This window comes from Emydura macquarii, unplaced genomic scaffold, assembly GCF_026122565.2.
Source record: "Emydura macquarii macquarii isolate MOO-44397 ecotype Brisbane River unplaced genomic scaffold, CSIRO-AGI_Emac_v2 contig_2422, whole genome shotgun sequence".
NCBI classification, from domain to species: Eukaryota; Metazoa; Chordata; order Testudines; family Chelidae; genus Emydura; species Emydura macquarii.
Window position 1 is genome coordinate 22756632 of NW_027132559.1, and position 19031 is coordinate 22775662.

The window sequence follows — 19031 nt, forward strand, 5'->3', positions numbered from 1 at the left end:
GAATTTTAATCAAACTTAAGGTTACTTTCATATTTTCACTTTAACTGTTATGCCTACATAATTAGACAGCTTAAAGTAATACTATGAGCCTAAAATCACAAATTGTTCTCTAGTGTATGAATACACTCTTCTTTTCTAGCTGCAGGTGCACACACATTTTCATTTAGATGTTTTGATTGGAGCCTTTAGGAGCTTAGAGACTTGGAATTGGGTGTGTGCCACAAGTTCTTCATTTTTCTTTAATGTTTTGTGGTGTTTAAGGTGACATGATTTTATTTCTAGTGAATGACCCTTAGATGCAGCAACTGTTTAGAAAGCATGTTCTGAATTCTAAATTGATTTTTTTCCTGCAGAATCTTTTAATGGGTCCCCGACAAGCAGCATAAATTTGGTAAGTGCCTTGGGCTTTTTTCAACATTATAGAAGTCTTATAAAATAGTTTAAAATATGTAGACACGAGAGGTTTGATTTTACTGCAATTGCTTTTCTTGAAAATACAAGCCTACCTTCCTGTTGAGCTGATTAAGCAAACCTAAAGCTGTTCATTTAGCCGCAGGACACAGATTTACTTTTCAGCCCTTTCCCTATTTTTTTAAAAAATGAAGAATGTATTATTCTGTTTCTCATGGAAATGGGATACATTCATCTACAATTATTTTAATTTATGCAAAAAAGTACATTAATTCCTAAATGATTTCTTAAATAGATATGAGCTTGGGTGAAAATAAAATACTTCATACCTTGATGGAGCACCTTGAAACCATGCAAATCTAAAAGGAATAATTTTTAAAAAATAATTCACCTATGAAATTATAAGGTTACTAGTATTAGCTTTCAAGATATGATAAACAAATTTAGAAGTTTGTAAATTAAATTCTAGATTCTATTCTATATTAGATATACAAATAATTGTAATTGTTCAAAATATGTAAATATCAATCTTGCAGATTTAATAATTTCATTTTAAAATAAAAGGTTTGCAATAGTTAATCAGAACCGTTCAATTATCTGACTCCTCTATAGTTTTTAATACATAAACATTATAGCAACAAGTACTATGTTCCCACATATATGAAGGTAATAGTCATATGATAAACAAATTTATCATACACTTTTGAGCACCTTCTCTGCCATTTTCCCACTAATTTTTTCCAACAGGACTTATTTTAACATTCCAAATCCCTAAGCACATTCCGCACCTTCAATCCACAGCCATTTAAAAAAAAATCCGCCTGCCCAAATATACTTCCTCCTTTTCCCCTCAGTGTGTTCCCCTAAATTACACCTGGCTGAGGCCCAAGACAAGAAGATTCAGCTGTATTCCCCATCTCTCTGCTCTGAAGTAAACATTGGGGTCAGCCCTTACTTCAAGTACAAAAAAACCAGAAATCTGAATTTGAAGGCATGACTTTTTTTCATGTCTAGAAAATGTTCTAGGTTGTTTTTTAGGGGATTCTTCGACTCTCTTGGAGTCCCTCTACTACAGTATGATTCATGGTAACTAAGTTACCTGGCTGTATTGGCAGAGGAATACAAAGAATAGTTCCCACAATTTACTTGAAAGCTAACACATTTTAAAAAATGAATTGAAAGTAATTTGTTTTTTCACATATCTTGGAGTTCCCCTGCCAATTTTTGTGATTTTGCAATCATATTTTCTTATTTTTCTTCTCACCTGTTATATAAAATGTGCACAAAAACAGGGGAAACTGACTAACCAATTGTTAAAAGGAAATGGCCTATACATAAAGTGCCATCAAACACACAAAATAAAAAGTAAAGAAAAATAGTTGATCTAAAGAAATCTTACTGTAGCATGTACAGCGTTTGGATTAATTTGTGCTTCCCTAAATGTAATCTGTGTAAGAAGTTTTTATGTAAAATGACTTATAATTTTAAATGTCCTAATAGCTCTAATAAAAAAAAAAACCCAACCCAACCACCTCCCTTCCCCCTCACCCCCCACACACACCCTTCTTACCTGTTGTGGTAAGTGTTAAATCTGTTCATAAAGAAACCATAATGTGTTCAGTTTACTATAATTAATCAATGCACTTCCCAGCACGGCCAATCTAGTTGTGATTGCTAGCGTTTCCATTATAAAACTGCATTTTTAGCATTTTATACCTTGGTCATAAGAATGTATTTCAGAGTTATTTGGAGGACAGTTTCAGCCTAAGAACTAATTTTTTTAAATCAACTGTTTTAGGTTCTAGATAGGTAAACATAAGGTATGAAAATATACTTTGTTTTAAGATAATTTTAAAATAAAATACTGATGTATCTCTTAACTTTTTGCAGTTGATTTATATTATAGATTAATCTTATATGATGTATTGAAATAGTCTGATTTGAGATGTATGATATACAGAACCATTGCAGTACATACACTAACTATTTTGCAAATTGTTAAACAGATATCTAAATGAGTCCATAATATAGAATTTACACTGTTTCAGCAGTATATGCTGTTATGCCTATAAAAATTGCACAAATATTAGCTTAATGGAACTGAATCAGGTTTCAAAGCTAGGTACATACAGTTGTGAACATAAACTAGATATCTGTGCAAACACATTTCTGTTCTGAAGTTTAATTGGTGACTAGTTTGTTTAGATCAGGGGTCGGCAACCTTTTGGCAGGGGGGTTCCAAGTCTTCCCCCCTTCCCGCCTCCCACTTTCAATGAGCCCAGCGCCCTGGCCAGGTGTGTGTCTGCAGGCCCGTTTCCTGCTCTCCTCCCCCATGCAGCAGTGGTGTACCTGAGAGGGATGCTGCCCGCCCACTGACATCCCCGGCAGCTGCCCCTCTTCCAAGTGGGCCCAGCGGTGCCCTGCTGGCCGAAGCTGTGCGGCTCCCCGCCCCAAGCAGGGCCATGTAGGCACAGTGGTGTGCTGGCCGGAGCTGGCGCAAAGCAGCTGGGGGTGGGGGGAAGCGGCCTCTGCGCAGCTCCTGGCCAGGGCCATGGCGCGGACCCAGCCCCTCAGCCTCCCGGTCCCGCGCTGGGTGCATCTAGGGAGTCACGAGGACCCCGGGCATGCAGGGGCCAGGCAGCCTTCCTCGCCTGCTTTGCACCAGCTCTGGCCAGGGAGAGGGTACTGCTGGGCCCCTGTGGGAGAGGGGTGGGGCTGGAAGGCGAGAGCAGTGTGCAACTCAAAATCATTGCACATGCCACCCTTGGCATGCATACCACAGGTTGCCGACCTCTGGCATAGATGAATAATATGCACTTGCTCACACATGCATGTCTAATGTGTGCATTTATTAGTTAGGGATTTCCAAACTTTGAAAAACTGGACATAAGGTGCAAAGGAGGCAAGGATCCCATACATGTAAATGCCTTTAACATATATTTTCTCTCTTCCCTATTTTTAAAAAATAGAGTAAGATTAAAACTTCAAATTTCTAAAAGCTCCATTCTCCCTTTTTGTGAGCACATTTGTACCCACACTCTTTGCACTTTTAGATAATTGCAGCCTAGATAAATCTAGGTAGTTAGACGTCTATACATACACAAATAAGTTAGTTAACTTTGTAAAATGTGTTCTTAAAGAAAAACCCCCAAAACATGGTGTGACAGGGTTCCCTCTCCGCTCATGGCACCTCCTGCTGATCGCTCTGGGGATTAGCTCCGTCTCATGCTGTGCATTCGTCATCTCTCTAGGTGGTCTCTCTTGCTCTCGGTGCTGTCACTGCCGGTCCATGGCTTGGCCCACTGGCCAGGTCACTAAGTCCCTCCCCTTTTGGGGAAATTAGTCTTTCCGGCCCATCTGTCCGGTTGACATCTCCAGCGCCCGGAACCACTACCCAGTGGCTGGTAGAGGAACCCAGGCCCATCTTCTACACTGCTTCCAGCCCAGGAACTCTATAACATGCCATCTAGGCCTGTATTGCCTTTAACTTTAGAATCATAGAATCATAGAATATTAGAGTTGGAAGGGACCTCAGGAGGTCATCTAGTCCAACCCCCTGCTCAAAGCAGGACTAACCTCAGCTATATCATCCCAACCAGGGCTTTGTCAAGCCTCAGCTTAAAAACCTGTAAGGATGGAGATTCCACCACCTCCCTAGGTAACCCATTCCAATGCTTCACCACCCTCCTAGTAAAAAACTTTTTCCTAATGTCCAACCTAGACCTCCCCCTGCAACTTGAGACCGTTGCTCCTTGTTCTGTCATCTGCCACCACCGAGAACAGCCTAGCCCCATCCTCCCTAGAACCCCCTTTCAGGTAGTTAAAAGCCGCTATCAAATCCCCCCTCACTCTTCTCTTTTGCAGACTAAACAAGCCCAGTTCCCTCAGCCTCTCCTCATAAGTCCTGTGCTCCAGCCCCTAATCATTTTGGTTGCCCTCCGCTGCACTCTCTCCAAATTGTCCACATCTTTTTTGTAGTGGGGGGCCCAAAACTGGACACAGTATTCTAAATGCGGCCTCACCAATGCCGAATAGAGGGGAATAATCACTTCCCGTGACCTGCTGGCAATGCCCCTCCTAATGCAGCCCAATATTCCATTAGCCTTCTTGACAACCAGGGCACACTGCTGACTCATATCCAGCTTTTTATCCACCGTTACCCCCAGGTCCTTTTCTGCAGAGCTGCTGCCCAGCTCGTCGGTCCCCAGTCTATAGCTGTGCATGGGATTCTTCCTTCCTAAGTGGAGGACTCTGCACTTGTCCTTGTTGAACCTCATTAGATTTCTTTTGGCCCAATCCTCCAGTTTGTTTAGGTCACTCTGTATCCTATCCCTACCTTGCAGGGTATCTACCACTCCCCCCAGCTTAGTGTCGTCCGCAAACTTGCTGAGGGTGCAATCTACCCCATCCTCCAGATCATTAATAAAGATGTTGAACAAAACCGGCCCCAGGACCGACCCCTGGGGAACTCCGCTTGTGACCGGTTGCCAGCTAGACATGGAGCCATTGATCACTACTCGTTGAGCCCTATGCTCTAGCCAGTTCACTTTGCTATGGGCATTTTCCTATCTCACTAGCTTCCCCCTGGGTTCACCTGGTTCTCCACTCCCTCCTCTTGGGGAGTCTATGCAGCCTGCCTTCCTGCAGCTTCAAACACTCCTCCCCCTTTCCAGGGAGTGACTACCCTTCTTAGCCACTGCCCTTTGCCCTTTACCCTCTTGCTAACTACCTGGCTTTCTACAAGCCCTGCCTGTTCCTGCCCAGGTGAACCCATTTTTCCTCAATTAGCTCCCTGGCTTGCAGCCTAATTAGTAGCTTGGACCCATCTGACCCCACTCAGCTCTTGTTAGGGCAGTATGGGGTGCACACTCCAGTACACATGGGCACTTTGGGGGGGAGGGACAAATTGTGAACTGGGAGACAGGGCATCAACCCAGCTGATAATGTACTCCTACATATGACATAAGTGCAAAAATCTCTTGCTGAGAAAATTTTTTGAAACTGTCTACTCTTAGTTTAATTAAGATGTTCTTTCATCCAGTTCATCAACTTTTGTGTAATACTTTTAACCTATTTAGAGAGAAAACAGAGTGATGCAATCATGTGAAGCAATAGTATATAACATTTATTAACTCTTGATGCCGGTATCTACTATGTCTATAATATTATTTTTGTTTGAAAATATTCTATAAAAAGAGGATGCACGTAGATGAGATGACAATCTAAAACTGTGTTAACTTTTTTGCCAAAATCAAACAAACAGATGAAGGTGTGACAGACATGTTAGTGGTGCTCATCAAATTGTAAAAATACAAAAAAAAAATTAAAAATGAAGGTATAACAAAGTGGTGGAAATAAAACTTCTGAGATAGGGGCTTTTAATGTCAAAACAGAAATTGTAGTTGTCAGATACTGGAAATATTTATAAATGTAATAGTATTTCTGCTTACAAAACTGTTCCATTCAACACCGTGAATTAAGACCTTGAAAATTAAATGAGTAGGTGAATAAACAAAAATCTCCTTCCTATAAGAGGGGTATACCTATGATCTTTTCTTCCCTCTAGTCCTTAGATGACCTTTCAAACGTCTCTGCTGATGAATCAACACAACTACATGCATACATTTCAGATACCGGTAAGTGATTTTATTGTTGTGATGGCTTACTTCTCTGCTGTCCCCTACCATTTTTGAGCTTCCATATGTTCCACCATTTAATACATTTTTTTATTTTAATTAATACTAATGTTCTAATGTTAGTGAACTAATTATAGGCCCCTCTTAAATCCTAATCCTTTCCTTTCTGTATTTTACACTTTTGTTTTCATGTTTGCTGATGATGAAATCATTCTAATCCAGAGCCTCATCAAATTCCTATTGTAATTATAGTTGTGCAGCATATGATATATTTCAGTCTCTCTACTAATAATAATTAGAAAAGTATCCATTTATTTTAATTCACTAATGTACAATACCATATTATTGTCAAGTTGAATTTATTTTAAAATTGAATTTATACATTTCTAATTGTTCCTTTTTCAGTCAAGCAAACCCTATTCTCAACTATTTTCTTCTGTATTGTAACATCTTCGGCTATCTTTCTGTAAAGATTAAGTGAGCCAGAATTTTACAGCTATAGAAGGGGCTAAATCTTATGCTGCAGTGAATGTTAAGAATGGTTCTGCAAAAATTAATGACATTTTAATTGCTTGTTACAATTAAAATTTAGTTGTTCAATAGGATTGCTGTTTAATGATATCATATCTTCTGTTCACGTTATGCTACAACAGTAAGACTGTCATTGTTACTTCATTTGAACTTTTTACAATATTAATATTTGTTTTTTTTTTTTTTTTTTTGCCTGGTATCACGGTGCTATTGGGAAACCTGTTAGTATTTTATTCTTTCTTGGCCATAATTTCAGACAACCATTCCCTGAGTGCATTTTATGGTTTCACTATATGGATACTGAAAATTTTGCAGTGTAATGTCTTAAAAACCAGAGATGATTTGTGGATATTTGTACATCTTCTAGATAGTGTTGGTTGGGAGGCATACAAAAGCCTATGTAGACTTTAGTGAAACTCCCCTTTTATTATAGCGGAACACCAGCTCCACTATAGCTAACCTTAAATATCTCTTTTTGTTTACATCTTGACTTTTCTAAGTGCTCTCAAATCCCTGCAGTTAGTTATATTGCCTTGAGATTTTGTTTGCCTCATGGGGGCACTAGGATTAATCAGTGATCCAATTTGGAGGTCATTTGAACAGGGAGTTCCTGAGATACAGCCACCTGAAAAAACGGCTTTTCTTAAAGTGGGCATCTTCTGGTGATGACTTTCTGTCTTTTGGTGATGACTTTCTGTGCACCGATAGAGAGAAACCAGGGCTCAGATCATACCACCAAGTTCCCAAATACTTGAATTATTCCAACAGAGTGCATGCCCCCCACTAGCCCTTTGGGGAAAATCAAAGTACAACATTATTATCCAAAGAGTTTGGTTCTTAGACGTCAGCTATATAAGTGCTTGGCGGCACTCCACAAAGGTTACTCTGCACATGCAGAGAGAGAGCAAGTGTGAAGCTAATTAGCTTGTTAATATCTGAGTCACAGGAGTGGCTCAAGGAGGAATACTCCAACCATCAAACCTGGAAAGCATTTTAGGCACTGTGTGTTCAAATCCAACTATTGACAGAAATCTGAAATTAAAAAAGGAGACATCTGGCTCTGTCAAAGGTTTTTGTTTGTTTTGAGGAAATGTAGTCAGAATACAGCAGGATTTTCAGAAGGCGCTGAGACTGTTTTTGAAACAAAAATAAATTACATATGCAAATATTCATTGGCAGGGGAAAGTAATTAGGGATGGAAGAGTTTTTGGGAATGGGGGAAAGGGATTTGGAGTGCAAAAAAGAGAGTGGGATTATGGGGAGGAGGCTAGGCGGAGTGGAAGCAGAAGGGTTGGGACACTGGGAAGTGGGAATGTGAGTGAGAGTGGCTGGGGGAGAATAGGGCTGGGGCACGTGTCAACATGACATTCTCCTCCCATGTATGCCAGGATCTGGTTGTCAGTACCTCTTGGAGTGGTCTGAGACTCTCTCACTGCCATTGTGAGTGTACCACAATTTTGGAGACCCTAGCCCCTGTAGAGGGGCTCTGATCCCCTCCTCCCGTCCTCCCACATATGAGCCCCGATTAAGAGGGGTTATAAGAGATGCAAGAGTAGGTAGGAAAAGGGGGTTGGATCTGCAGCAAGGGATGGGGCTATTATGGGGAAGAGGATAAATGAAAATGGGTGATGGAGAGAGAAAAGATTCAGGGCTCAGGTACAGAGGTGTGGATTAGGGAGAGTAGGAGGAACTGGAGAATGTGAGGGGTAGCAGAGGAAGTTGGTTGTTTAGAGGTGGGGGTATCGTTATCAGTTGTAAGTTCTCCACTTCTGTTAGTGTGCTGGTATCTGAGGGACCCCTAGCTCTTAGCAGGGATCTGAGCCACTCTCCCTGCCTAATGACCGTTCTGGGATCTAGGGCACCCTGCTCCTTTTGGGGTGTCTGAGCAGTTCTCCCTGCCCCTCACTGTGAGCTGGGATCTCGTTGGTTCTGTCCCTCAGCGGATCTTGGAGCTTCTCTCCTTGCCCTATGTAAGCAAGTATTTTGGGAGGGAAGAGCTGAAGGTAATGCAGATTTAAAAATCTGAATTTCAGAAAATGAATAGTGAAGATACACATCTGCTCTGTATGGGGTTGGGAGGGCTGGCTAGAGTGTGTGGAGGAGGAGTGGACTGGATGAGCCTGGCATATGGCTGGGGAAGCCAGGCTGAAGCAGTGACAGGAGTGTCCTAGGTAGGGTAAGTGGTGGGAGTGAGGGGCTCAGCTCAATGTGAAGTTCAGGCTACATAGCCAAGGTAATGTGTGGCCCTCCAGTAAGCTGCTGCCTGTAATGTGTACACACAGAAGTATAGGGCAGGAGACAGCAAGGATGAGCTTCTTACATGTTAATAGCTTCTAGAGTGCCAACTAATGGCTTAATGAATGGAAAGGAAAAGGTGAACTGGAATTAGGGAGAGGTGTATGATGGGGGGGAGATATAGAAGGAGACACACAAGTCTTCTCTATGTTGCTTAAAGTTATTGTAACCACCCTGTAAGAAAACTGTCAAAAGCATGACCATTATCTCTGTTCCACTCAAACTGTAAACGATAGGGGAGGAGCATTGAGGAATCACATCGCAACTGTGTGGACTGGCTTTGTCACTGGCCTGCTGGATGACCTGGGGCCAGTCACTTCACCTCTCTGTACCTCAGTTTCTCATCTGTAAAATGGGGATAATTATGCGAAGTTCTTTGTGATTTACTGATGAAAAACACTATATTAAAGCTAAGTCTTTTTTGTTATTACCTAGCCACAGTAGCATGTCAGCTGCAAACCTAGGTGTGAACTACAACTGCTTAAATTACCACTAACTCCTACCAACAAAAAATTCTTTCTTTTTAAAAAACTAAGAAATTAAATGACAGAAAGCATTGTTACCACAGAGGTAAGGTTGCTGGGTGATAGCTCGTGCCCTTCCAGAATGCCAAGGTCAGCAAAACTCAATCGTCTGAAACCTGGGAAATCCAAAGTTAAGGTACCCACCTGTGCAACTTTAACTTTGCCCCTCTGGAATTGGCAAGAGCTGCTGACAATTATCTGCACTGCACTCCAGCTGCTTCCTGTGTTTTAGATATGGCTATAATGAATGGTAGAGGCACTAGGTGGGGCAGGTAGAGATGTGTTTGTGATGTGAGGAGGTCTGAGGAGCATCAGAGAGCTGTGATTGTGGCATGAGGAGATCTGGGTCTGAGCCCGCCCCCCATGTGTGTTATCAAAGAAGGAGGTACACGTGTACCTTGAACTTCCAATCTGCATCATTTCATTACATAATTGTATAGGTTGTGTCAGTAGCAGGGCACTGGGGTCTTCTTGCTATTGGTATTATCAGTAGTGAGATGGAATATGACAGCAATCTATGGGTTTGATGATGGGTAGTGGAAAGTATAGGTTTAGGTAGTATCCTGTGTGCAAATGTCAAGGGTTTGTAAAAAGGTATTCAATGGCTGTTAAATTTTACAAGTGTGGTATTCTTTTGGGGCAGTAGGCTCAGTGTTTTAGTGTAGGGCAAGTGAGGTTGCGCCTGGCCATTACAGTGAAAAAGTAGAATATGTATATGTGTTATGGGTGTTTCAGGGCGTCATTCAAAGAAAGTAGAGTTAGGGTTTCATGGACATGTATTAACTCTGTATATCCTAGTTTTCAAAAGCTTGGGTTATCCTGAACTTGACATTCTGGAAGTGCAGAGAGCTATTACTGGGCAAGCTTAACTCATGTTGACTAATTTTTATTGCCATTTAATAAACTTTGCAGATGCTGTTTGATATGAAATACCAATATCTTGATTATAAAAATTGCAATGTTAACAGCTCTTTAATGTAAGGTCAAGCACTCAAAAGTTAGGAAGCCCCAGAAATCAGAGTTTGTGCAGCCTTAATTTGTCCCCCTTGTGAATATGCATTATAATATAGCAAGGGTGGCCAAAGTGTGGCTCAGGAGTCACATGCGGCTCTTTTGCAGTTAGTGTGGCTCGCAGTGCCCCCAAAGCCCTCCCACCACCATTCTCCACTTACCAAATTGGGGTGGTTAGTTCAGGACTTCTGCCATGCAGTTGGGTGATGTGGACTAGAGGTTTCTGCCCAGCGGGGGAGGGTCTCAGGGCTTCAGCTCCAAGGGGCATACTTGTCAGCGCTCGGGGCTTCAGCCCCATGGTGAGTGATGGGGCTAGAGGCTTCTGCCCCATGAGAGGCACCTGCTGGGCCTGAAGGCCTCTGCCTTGTGTCAGGATGGTGGTGGGGCTTAGGGCTTCTGCCCCATGAGGCGTGCCTGCCATGCCCTGAGCCCCACCCCCACCCCACAGGGCTTAAGCCCAGAGGCCCGGCAGGTGTGCCCAGGCGCTTGAGCTTCTGAAAATTGTTGTATGCGGCTCTGAGAGTCAGTAAGTTTGGGCAGTAATACGCCTTTAATACATGATCATGTATTATTCCTTCACCCCACCTCCAGGAATTCTGTCTTATTCTGTGCTATGGGAATGTATCAGGTTTGTGTAGTGAATACGGCTGTTGTCTGTAGGGTTCCTCTGTTCATATCCATTCAGAATGCTGCTGCAAAGATAGGTGGAATCTCCATCCTTAATGGTTTTTAAGGCCTAGTTTGACAAAGCCCTGGCTGGGATGATGTAGTTGGGATTGGTCCTGCTTTGAGAAGGGCGTTGGACTATATGACTTCTTGAGGTCCCTTCCAACCCTAATCGTCTATGATACCTGTTATCTCTTGTTCACTGTGGAGATTCCGACTACCATCTCTAAGCAGCCCACGATGCCAACCTCCATCACCCACTGTTTAAATTTTCAAACAAGCACATTGATGCTTTCTCCCTCCTTCATGCCTGGGAAGAGCATCCGCAAAGCTAACTCATTATCTTCCTTCAAACTCTCCTTTGCAGTAATGCTTACATAAAACTAGATAATGGTTAGGCCACTGGTGTTTTGATATCACTGCCTGTCATGCCAACAAATATGGTTTCATTATTTCCTTGCTGAAGTGCTGAGTACCCATAACTGCAGCTGAGGTCAATAGAATCTCTGTCCTGAACATACGTATTTCTATAAATGTTAAACAGAGCACCCAAAATTAGTTGACAATTCTGACAGTATTGGCTTTAATCTCACTACCTCAGTTCCCTGTGTGTAAGATGGGAATAATACCTCCTCAATTTACAGAGTTGTGAAAATAAATTCATATTTATTAAGACACTATGATAAAAGAATTTCCCATGAGGAAATTAATATTTCTATATTCAGAGAAGGATTTGGATAATGTGTAGTAAGTAATGCATAGGGCCACCCATTGAATGATGAGGATAAAAGAAAACATTGAATAGTTTCCAACTCATTAAGCACATCCTTTGTGTTAATTGAATGATGCAGCAGTTCTGTGAAATAAATAGTATGTGATCATATAATGATACAGTCTTTAATTACACCTATACACACAGAGGCCAAATTAAAGTTACATGGGTAACCTTAATTCTCATATTTCATAGCTTTTGCGTGCTTGCAACCTGGTTTTTATCTAATTTCCTAAGTTTAAAAATTATTAAAAGAAGTGTCATCATGTGGAAACATTGACACTCATATGGGCCTTCAGCAGTGTTGGAATCTTTAGATCCACCACATTGTCCTCTAACAGTTGGGTAATGGAGTAACTGGTGGCAGTAGAATGCAGTTATCTTATGTGTACCTGTCACTAAAGTGAGCTGAAGATGAATGATTGGCCAATGGCTTTCACAGCTGTTTGCTAGATAGCAAAAAAAAAAAAAGTTGAGATTCAGGAATTGTACGATCAAGTCCAGGTTCTGCACGGGAGCATTCTCTAGTGGTAATAGATCTTTTGCTCCTGTCTCTCCCTCCTCATCATCCAGTTTCTCCCTGTCTCCAGCTCCTGTCTCCAGGACAGTTCCTGCCCTGTATCTCTCTCTCCTTCCCACCCCCCTCCCCACACACATCTATCCTCTCACCCTTCATTGAGAGCACAGGAAAGACCATCTTCCTTCTCTTAGTTCCTATGCCCAGTGCCACAGTGACTCCTGGCAGCTGGGAGGAGTAATTGCAAGATAAGTCCTGCACAGCCCCTATGTTTCCTGGATGGGGCATACATACTCTGGTATTCTATGGGAATGATGCATGTGCAGTCCACTAGGCCTGTCTGGGCTATGAGGGGATGGAGCATGCTTGGCGCCCATGGAATCGTACACATTAGCTTCCGAGCTCTAACAAGTTTCTATTGATCATGTGTAAACTGTGATTTTTCCAGAGGCTTATGACATGGCCAAATTTGGGTGAGCCTTCATGAGGAGAACAAAAACTGCTTCCCTGGTATGTCCAAGTCCCCCTACCAACTTTAAGGTCTCTATTCCATGGCGTGCCAGTGTTAGAGTTTCTTAGGCAAAATATTTTTTCACTAACTTTGTTCTCAGAAGCAGCTGAGCTGGTTTAGCTGAAACTTAAAAAAACAAACAAAGTTCCAACCCAGATGGTCTGTTTGGCAAAGCTATAAGTAACTGAAAAGGGGTCTTATAATGGAAAACGTCAAGCAACTTTATATACATCAGTATCTCTGCCCCACCTATAAATGTGCTTCATATTGAACTACATGACTCCTATTAGCTCAAGATATGGCAGCTTTCAGTTCTGATGGCAATAGGTTACAATATAATATTTTCACTTCAGAATGCTTTAAAAACTACAACTTAAAATATTTTGTGTTGCCCTTTAGAAAGTCATTGGTTGTGACCTTTAATTTTAGGACTACTTCTCTCTCTGAGTTTTAACCTAGTGATTGAAATCCGCTGAACACACAAACTGATAGTTTCTAGTTATTGTTCTATGGCATAGAGGCAGGATGTTCTCAGTTAAAGGTCTTTGAATCTGGATCTTCCTTGTTTAACATATTCACTCCCCCACGAGTCTAGAGAGCCCAAGTTTCTTGACCTACATAGGGTTATCTATTTTTCCAAATGGAAAGTGAGTTATCCTTGCCTACAGAAAATAGATGCCATAATGCTTCTTGAACAATTATCCCCTACGTGGTCTCTCTAATAAAAACCTCGCAAGCATAAGTTTTTTCTGTGGGTTGTATATAATTGGAAATAAGCAGGACTAGTGTGATGTAAAGGTGTATCATTTGGAATGATAGAGTATTTTTAAGTGCACAGCTGAGTAAAGTTGTCAGTTAACATGTGTTCTTCAATTTTTGGAGTCATTAATTCAATGAAACAGAGTTTTAAAAGCTAAAAATGCCACCTCAGAGGTTTTTCATGTTTTCAAGCGTGACAATAGATGGGCCAACTCAAAGTTCTGTTGACCGCCTAACATGGCATTCTCTGTACTGTATGTTTAAGTATAAACTTGATATTGTTTTTAGACTTCCTTAATGTTTTACCATTGATTGATATGGATTTAAACTGTAAATATCTGTTAATGCTTTTACTTGGGAATTCTATAACTATATATCTAACATTTTGGGCTCTCTCAGTGGGTTCATAAGTTATTGGACTCAATACAAGCATAACTGGGTAAAATTTAATGGCCTATGTTATACAGGAGGTCAGACTAGATGATCTAATGTTTCCGTCTGGTGTTAGACTCTACAAATCCATTGGTAGAAAAGGGATGGGGAGGGAAAGGTACAAAAGTTATTGGAATTATAACCAGTTTGCTGAATTTATTAGTCTGAGAGAACCTAAATTTCAAAAATATATTGGTATCTGTATCTGCTCTGTAAACAATTACAATTATCTGTAATAAAAGAAAAATAAAGGAGCGGTTACCTCTCAGATTAGTCACACTCATTACTCATTAACATTTAAAGAGAAATTAAGAAGAGACAGGCTACATGGATCGAGTTGCATCTCCTTACATGGGTGTGTATACATATCTTAAATTTCTTATTTCTTAAATAAGTGTAGGCCTTGCATTTAATAAAATCTCAAGTTAACTGATGGCACTTATTTTCTGGATCATAATCTACTAGTTGTGTTTTAATTTTCACTTAACTAATTACAAGTGATGTTACTATTAAATGTTTTAAAATGTTTTGCTTGGTAGCATTTTAACTCTGCATGCCTCCCAAAAGAAGAAATCCGCAGAGGCAGAAGAAAGACTTATATGTTTAGAGAAAAGAAACTACCTGAGTATGACTAGTACTCTTTCTAGATTTACAGTAGCCTCCACCCATTCCCTGAAATCCTCTAGGCTAAAATGTTTTTGTCAATCAAAAAGGTATTCAGTGTTTGAAGATCTGACACCTTATATGCTCCTTGAGGCATGTATTTTTTTTTTTTTTTTTACTTCATACATTAGTGAAACTTATATAATTTTCTTCTAAGCTAAAGTTTCATGCTTACACAATATGGGAGTCTCTGGAGGATGCTACCTATGGAGAATTTCTGTTACAGGAGGGTTTGTTCTTCTGCTTGTACATCCATTTTTGTCTCCACGTCTGTCATTTCAGATGTTTCCATTTCATGTCTCTTGTGTCCTTTCGTCTTCCTCCTTGTTTGTGTTTCTCTTTCCTCTTCGTTTTTTATTTTAAATTACTAGTCTATGCTGACTATGACCCATATGCTGTGGCAGGAGTATGCAATGACCATGGCAAGACATATGCACTGTATGCTATCACTGTACATCGACGAAATCCAACTAGTGAAGAGATATGGAAAACCTATCGTCGCTACAGTGACTTCCATGACTTCCACATGAGGATAACTGAACAGGTAACTGATCCTATAGAGACTGTTTAATCTTATGAGTATATCTTTGAAAGTCGTGATTATGTTTAAGCAGCTATAGCATTGTTTTAGAATTGGCTACTAAAAGTTGATGTTAATATACTTTCACTTGTGTGGCCTTAATCCAGTGGTGTACTATGGGTGTCTGATGCCCCGGGGGCCCACTTACATTGGCGCCCCTCTCCCCTGTCGGCAGCAGCGCCCACTCTCCCCCACTACTCCCGTCAGCGGCAGCAGCAGCGGCATGTCCGCCCTCCCCCACTCCTCCCCTGTCAGTGGCTGCAGCAGTGGTGGCAACACCCTGCAGAGGAGAGGGTCTCCGGGCCCATTTCCTGCTCTCCCCCCTGTTGACAGCGGCAGGGGCAGCATCCCATGGGGGCAGTGGTCTGTGGGTGTGTTTCCTGCTCTCCCCCTGCTGTGGGGGTGTCGGGGGCTGCCCAATGGCAGGGGGGAGGGTGTTGGGCTCTGGTCCCGGCGACTCCCTCCTGGCGCCCAGTGTAGGGACGGAGGGGCTGGGAGTATGCCCTGGCTGCCTGTGATAGGGGAAGCGCCTCTGAAGAGGGCCCCCATAGGCCGGCACCTGGGTCATGGCCCCTTCCCTGCCTTGATATGCCACTGTCTTAATCACTATAAAATGATAATCCTAAAGTCGTTACTTAGTGTTTACTTAGCACTTGCTCAAGTAAAAGTTTGTTGAGGGAATGTCTACACTACAGAGACTATACTAGCCTAACTATGTTGCTGTAGCTACACTGGCATAACGTGTAGATGTAGCCTACACTGACAGAAGGGTTTTTTCCATCTGTGTAGGAATATCATATCCCCAAGCAAAATTAGCTGTGCCTACACTGAGGGTAGGTCGGCATGGCTGTGTCGGTCGGGGTGTGGATTTTTCACATCTCTGAGCTCCATAGCTATGTCACCCTAACTTTTAAATGTAGACTAGGCCTGATTTTAGTGAAAGTGTACTGGAGCAAAGAATGTTAAAACTGAGGCCTGGTCTACACTGCTGCCAGTGGTCGACGAGAGATATACAAGCTACATTATGTAATTATGTTGCTGTATTGTGGAGGAATTGCCCTCCAGTCGACACATCCTTACTCCTTTGGCAGGGGGAGGTGGATTAATGGCATTGACCGGTGAGCAGTTCCAGGATTGATTGAGGGGGTCTCCATAGCCCACTCCATCGATCCCACTGTATTGATCCCTGCAGCCACAGCAGTGTGGATGTACTCTGATTATTGAATTCAGATTTGGGAAACGTCTATTTTGAGCCTTTGTTGAGAAGTCTTCAGAAGGATATAATTAATGATATGTGAACCAGCCATAAATGATAATTTTATTATGGAGGTATTGTTTGTAACTCCATAGCTAAGGTTGAGTTCACTTTCGTATTTAATCAGAGATTTAATATTTTGTTCTGTATGAAAAATATGGTATATTGTCCCCAAACTTACTGCATTTACTCTGAGTCCATGTTTTCTGAATTTTCTTTAAAATGACAAATTTGTTAATTAGATGGTTAAAATTTATTAAAAATTGTGTCCTTCAAAAATTTAGCATGTCAATTTTTTGTCCCACTTGATCTTAATAACAGAATAACACTGATTCTTTAAATTTTCTGTATAGTTACAATTTATTTAACTAAAATTAACTTGGGCATGGACAATATTAGAAGAAATTAAATTGTAATTAAGCAAAATTAGCAACAGTTGTACGTAATTGCTGTGATTATATAAACTACAGACAGGCTTTAATTAACTTGGGTAACTAAGTATGTGTGGGCTATTGTGACATCATAGGTAACTCAGCCAATCATCACCCTTCCTCTGCAGTTAATTTGCATGTAATAAAACAGTGGTATGAAGGAGACTGGCCATGTGTTGAGTTCTCATTGGTAAATTAGTTGGCTCAAGTGGGACTGCTTTTTAAAGATTCTATGGCTGCACGCCTAGACAGGCTCTCATGGCACTGCTGTCTCTGCTATACTGTGTATAGGGGCATCACTGTTGAGGGAATTCAGGCAAAAACATTGGTGAACCTAGAAAGTTGCATAAATATTACGATTCAGGGACCTGGTTTCCCCAGCCCTTCTTTCACATATCACCAGTTTCACTAACAGGTCTATAAACCAGGCTGGAAATAGAAAAAAATTAAGATTTTAGTACATATGTTCAGATCATTAGAAATATCAATGAGTAGCATTCTGTTTCTTTGTTTAATGTTCATGTATGAAACTTATAATGATTTTTTAAAAGTAAGGCAATGTCAAGACAAAAAGCTATGTTAACTTCAACTCCATTTTAAGAATATTAGTCACTTAAAGCCAAAAAGCATTACAGGGATGCTATAATTAAGTGGATTGCACATGTTACAAACCCAGAAATTCAGAGTTAAGGTTACACTAAAAAGAGATTCATGCATGCTAAGGTTGAGTTCTTATTGCAGATAAGGCAAACAACCTTAATTCTACCCTGCAGTCTCCCCGTAGGCTAAAACACAGCCAGCTAATGTGGCTAGCCTGCATCTTAATGAATTTCTTCTATAATATTACTGATCTGACCTGATAAAAAATGCACCCTTTTATTCCTGTCAAGATAGTTCATTAAAGATAATCAGAATAAGCAACATCAGTGTGGTCTAAATCAGTGTTGTTCATACCTGGGGGTAAAATCAGTCTAGCAAGGGCAGAGATGTCTGCTTTGGTTTTGGTAACGTGTACATGCTGTTAGGATTTACACGGTTAGGTCAGTTTAGGATTATTATATTATTATTTGGATTACTAGAGGGCCTAAGTCAGAGGTCAGGATTCTATTGTGCTAGTTGCTGTATAAACAAAGAACACAAATGTATTTTTGCATATTAAATTCAAAGTCCAGTTTGTTTTCATCTCTGTTATTACAGTATCATAAAATCTTAGCATTGTAGGGCTGGAAGGGACCTCAAGAAGTCTTCAAGTCCAGCCCTCTGTGCTCAGACAGGACCAAGTAACCTAGATTGTCTGACGGGTTTACCCAACCTGTTCTTAAAAACTTCCAAGGATGGGGATCCCACAGCCTCCCTTGGCAGCCACTTATTCCAGAGCTTAACTACCCTTATACTTCAAAAGATTTTCCTAATACCTAACCAAAATCTTTCTTGCTGCAGATTAAGTCCATTTCTTCTTGTCCTGCCTTCAGTGAACATGGAAAGCAGTTGATCGCAGTCCTCAATATATGTTGGCAATAAATTGCAAAACTGTTATTCTGCAGCATAGACACCATTTCCCTAGCTTGACAGGCAGAACAAGTGTTTGTCAAGTAGGGCTGTTGAAAACAGTATTAGACTCTGACTTTCTATTTAAATTTATGTGCTTTTATGTGATATGCAACTGCATTTTCTCATGATTAGTGTTAAGAAGGATTTGCACTGAGCCTTATTTGCATATTTTTTTAATAAAATAGTTTTTTGTAGATTAGTCATTGAAGTCTTTATTTATGTTTGGTCAATAAAGAGGTGCTTTTTATAGGTGTTAGAATTAACCATCAAAAGAATAATTAAAAAAAAGATTATCTTAAGAATTATTTGGTTGACATGTTTTAATAATCTTTTTAATAAAAAATTAAGTGATGTTCACATTGGAAGTGTAGTCAGTGTGGAACAGTGGTTTAATTCATTTGTTGTATTTGTCACAGAGCTTAAGAAATAAAAACTGAGCTTGGGAAATGGGCCATTTAGGTTTTTAAGTGAAATGCTAAGGATCTG

The 19031-nt window shown here is 40.8% G+C and overlaps 1 protein-coding gene across 1 annotated transcript in view; it reads left to right on the plus strand.

The window, feature by feature from the left end:
- The window catches only part of SNX13 (sorting nexin 13), a 135092-nt gene that overhangs the window by 84734 nt on the left and 31327 nt on the right, over positions 1 to 19031 (plus strand). The window contains exons 16-18 of the mRNA XM_067562103.1: positions 354 to 391; positions 5978 to 6047; positions 15133 to 15272. Coding sequence (XP_067418204.1) covers positions 354 to 391; positions 5978 to 6047; positions 15133 to 15272 — 248 coding nt within the window. The remainder of the gene's footprint in view (positions 1 to 353; positions 392 to 5977; positions 6048 to 15132; positions 15273 to 19031) is intronic.